At 42.2% G+C, this 4,658-nt stretch overlaps 1 protein-coding gene across 1 annotated transcript in view; it reads left to right on the forward strand.

The window, feature by feature from the left end:
* LOC101852595 (mRNA-decapping enzyme 1A) overlaps nt 1-2,065 on the forward strand; it is a gene marked incomplete at its 5' end in the record, with an annotated part of 10,571 nt that extends 8,506 nt beyond the window's left edge. The window contains 1 exon segment of the mRNA XM_035973705.1: nt 1,247-2,065. Within this exon segment, the coding sequence (XP_035829598.1) occupies nt 1,247-1,327 (81 nt within the window).
* Between the last annotated feature and the right edge of the window lie 2,593 nt (nt 2,066-4,658).

Here is a 4,658-nt window from a genome sequence, read left to right on the forward strand (position 1 = left end):
ATTATTATTATTATGATAGTAATAATGATGATAATAAAAATAGCAGTAGTAACGACTGCATATTTATAAGGCACATATCTATGCTCACCAGCCCGCTCTGTGTCCTGCACTGTGTTGTCACAGAGCCCATCACTTGTATACTGTCAGTTTGTAATTCCTATCTTTCTCTGGCTCTCTTTCTATCTCTCTCTGTCAGTCTATCTATCTGTCTACCTCTCTTTCTCTCTTTGCCCATCTCTCTCTTCTCTTCTTCTCTCTCTGTCTGTCCCTCTCTCTATCTGTCTCTCACATTCTTTCCTATAAAACAGCTATAGTCCCTGCAAGTGCTGTAAAACTCTTACTAAAATCAGTCTTACTGAAACTGTTTTTTAAAACCTCCAACTAAATCCTTAAAATTGTTGCTCCTTCTTTCTTATCAAACATCTATTGTCCTTGCACGAGCAGTAAAAATTTAACTTTAAAAAAAAAGAAAAGGAAAAGAAAAACCGAAAGACCTTCATATAGTTGTTCCATCCGAAAAAACTCTTACTAAAACTTTAAACGAACAAACAAACTAAACCACTTCCCCTTACCCCACCTCTCCCTGTATCCCCTACTTCCCTGAAGAGTATTCCCCTCCTCCCGGGTAAACTTCCGGCGCTGCTCAGTGGCGACGAGGCTCTTACAGATCTCCATATTTTGTATAAATTGTTACGCTTACTCAATTTTTACAAGGTCCATTAAGAAAGCCAGCAAGATCTCCGGATATGATTTTACTAGAATTGATGAAATGTATAACTCCACACGTATAAAAAAGATCAGAAGCATTATAAACAATCCATCACACCCCCTTTTCATGCAAATTGTCAGATCACGCAGCTGCCGATATGTACCTCTAAAAACAAAGAAAGAAGAGATATAAAAGAAGTTTTTTACCATCCAGCATAAGGCTATTGTCAGAATAAGCATAGATGTGTATTGCTCTTTAGAGTATGTACCTATATAACTCCAAAGGTCTTGTAATTAAATTCCTGCATGTGGTTGAATGATGCATCTGATGTGATATGTAGTATTTGTCAGCTTTACTTCTCTTTTTATATTGAAATTTAATTAGAGTAATATATAATTTAAATGTTTATGTATACCTGCATGTGTTTTTACGGTCCTGTACAGCCAAGAAAAATTTCCCTCTTGGATAATAAAGTATTATCTTATCTTATCTTATCTTATCTTATCTTATCTTACCCCACCCCCCGGATGTGCTCAGAACGACTCCAGCTTCCTGTCCACGGTGCACTCAGCTTACCTGGAGAGTTTCCACGCGGCCACTGGCAACAACAAGTCCTAGCTGGCTTTGTGCTGCTGTGGGAGCTGTCGCTGTCGCTGCTGCTGTCACTGTTGTTGCTGATGTTCATGTTGTTTTTGTGGTGGTCTTCAGTGGAGTGGTGCTACAACTGGCATGGTTCAGTACCAGCAACAATTACAACATAGGAGCCCATACCAACTTTCTAGTTCAACAACATCATCATCATCATCAGCAGCAGCAGTATGGATCTAGGAGGAAGCTTGTCTTCTCCTTAGGCTGCTGCTGTTGTGGCTGATGATGTTGTGGTGGTCTTCGGTGAAGTGGTGCTACTGACGTAGTTCAAATCAACAACAACAACATAATGAGGCCATACCACCAACTTTCTAGTTCAACATCATCATCATCAGCAGCAGCAGCAGCAGCAGCAGTATGGATCTAGGAGGAAGCTTGTCTTCTCCCTAGGGTGTTGCTGTTATTGATGTTGTGGTGGTCATCGGTGAAGTGGTGCTACTGGTGTAGTTCAGTATCAGCAACAACAACAACAATAACATAGTGAGGCCATACCACCACCTACCTTGTTCGGCAACCTCATCATCATCATCATCATCATCATCATCAGTATGTATCTAGGAGGAAGCTTGTCTTCTCCCTATGGTCTTGCTATTGTGGCTGATGATGTTGTGGTGGTCATCGGTGAAGTGGTGCTACTGGCGTAGTTCAGTATCAGCAACAACAACAATAACATAGTGAGGCCATACTGCAACTTTCTTAGTCCAACAACATCAACAGCAGCAGCAGCAGCAGCAACACCAAAGTGGTGCCACCAATCGATGTTCAACATCATCATCATCAGCAACAACAGCAGCAACATCAGCAACCCTAGAGGGGTACCACCATTGTAGTTCACCATCACCATCATCATCATCTTGTTGATGGTGGTTGTTGTAGTGAGCAGCCATGTTGTGGTTGCTGCTGCTGTATTTCTGACACCTTCATCACTTCCGTCAGTGTGAGAACTGTGTCGCCGTTGTCACATGGCAGACTCTGTCACTGATGTGTCACTGTCACCATCACTGCCTGTGACACGTCATTGATACGTCACTGTCATCATCATCACTGCTACTGACACACCACTGACGAATCACTGTCATCATCATTGTCACTGACAGATCGCTGTCATAGTCATATTTTCATCATCATCATCATCATGGTCGTCATCGCTATAGTCATCGGTTGGCGTTGCTCAGACACCCTCCCCCAGCGGCGATCTCACAGCTGAGGAGGAGGAGTATTCATGGCGGCCGGCACAAGGTTGCCGTGGCAACGGGCGAACAAACTCTGCAGTCAACGTCTTGGTGCAATAAACTTGTTCTGGTGCATGTTGGACTTTTTACAAACGAGGATCGCGATATGTGATTGTGAGTGTATGTGTGTGTGTACGGGCATTCATGCATTCACACAAGTGTGTGTGTGCTTGGTTACATACATGCATGTGTGTGTGTGCGTGCTTGTGTATATGCATGTGTGTGTGTGTGTGTGTGCTGTCTGTGTGCAAACGTACGTGCGTGCGTACACGTTTCTGGTTTTAGCGTGTTTCTGATGACTCCACTGATAAACATCTGTTTCATCTTGGTTATAGCTGACCCATCTCCTGAAGATAAACTGTTTTCCCCTCTACTTCTGCCGGTGGTTTGAAGTAGTGGATCGGTTGCTAATGTGTTACAATGTTATAATGTATGTGAATTTGACTGTTTGTCAGATATTAACCTGTGTGTGATTAGCGTATTGAGATGTGAAGATTCTGTGCTGTGTCTAGAGCTGTGAGTGAAGTTTTGTTTCGACGACACTTCTCGACCTCAGTGCTTTCTTGTTCTATCTCCTTTTTTAAAATCAGTGAAAACAGTTCATAATAAATAGTGAACTTAAGAAGAAGTCTTATTTTCACTGTAAAAAAAAAAAAGATGGAGATTGGACAAGAAAGCACTGAGGTCACGACTTGATTGCTTCAGAACAGGCAAACAAAACACTTCACTGTTTGTGTTACCGGCGTCTGTGGTGTAGTAGTTAGGCACTCTGGTTTCGCAGGCAGGAGACCCGAGTTTCATTCCCGAGTGGCAGGAATTTTTATTGAGTATCTCGCTCGGTCTTTCTGCTGGAATGTTGTATCCTTCTCAGGCAGGGTTGGCCCTGACAGGCAGGGTTGGAAGCCCGCCTCCTAAAATAATCGAAATTCTGTCAATGGGTGTGGGAAAAGCACATACTTTTGTTTTTTTTAATTTTCTTGATTGCTGATAAAAGAAAAGAAAGATGGAAGGAAAGATAGAGAGAAGGATGGATCTATGAGGAAACTTGTCTTCTACTACCCTCGGGCGGAGTGGGTGTGTGGAGGGTGTGGTGTGTCTGTAGGTAGGCAGACCTGGGCACCGCCGTTGTGCTCACGCTGGGTCGCTGAGCTCTTGTGCTTTGTCGACTTAGTAGTTTTAGAGTGATGATATATATAACAAGTTCATTTTTGTTGGGGGGGTTTTCCCGAAGAAATATGCGGAGGTGTGCGGACAGAATGAGATACACGCTGGGTCGCTGAGCTCCTGTGCTTTGTCGACTTAATAATTTTAGTGTGATAATAAGTTTATTTTTTGTTATTTTTGTGGGTTTTTTCCCCCGAAGAAATATGTGAGGTGTGCTGACAGAATGAGGTACTCGTCACAGCCACAGAGTGTAGATTTCAAACAAAATCAACCAAAGATTGACACCGAGATCAAGTTTGTACATTTTCAACTGTTGCCATTTTCTTCCAGTGTAACTTTGTCTTTTATCATATCACACTTATCGATTGTACAGACTCCACTTATGAATTTTGACCTGACTGTCCAATTTGGAGTGTATATGTCCATGGGGTTAAACTTGGAGCGGTAACTCATTTTGTTTGCAGACCTCACATATCGGCATCTGTACTTTAGATTCGTGTTCGTATGTGTGAGGTGTGTATGAGGGGGTGTGTGTGTGAGTGGGTGTGAGGCGGTATGTGTTAATGTGTGTGTGTGTGTAAGAGGTGTGTGAACGTACGTGTGTATGGTGGTTCAGAGTTGTAGACAAATCTGACACACTGGACAATCTTTGGTTGTATGTTGGGGTTTTACATATATATATATTTATATATCTGTATGAGGATGATATGTGGACTTGTATGGTAAAATTATACACGTGTGTGGTCATGCTATACGTGTGTGTGTGCGTGCGTGTTTGTGTGTGTACGTGCTTGTTTGTTTGTGTGCGTGCATGCGTGCACATGTATGTTCAGATTAAAACTACACATCAGTTTGATAATTAAATTATATATAGTGTATGTGTGTGTGGATCTGTATTATATTTG

Source organism: Aplysia californica, unplaced genomic scaffold (assembly GCF_000002075.1).
Source record: "Aplysia californica isolate F4 #8 unplaced genomic scaffold, AplCal3.0 scaffold01801, whole genome shotgun sequence".
NCBI lineage: Eukaryota > Metazoa > Mollusca > Gastropoda > Aplysiida > Aplysiidae > Aplysia > Aplysia californica.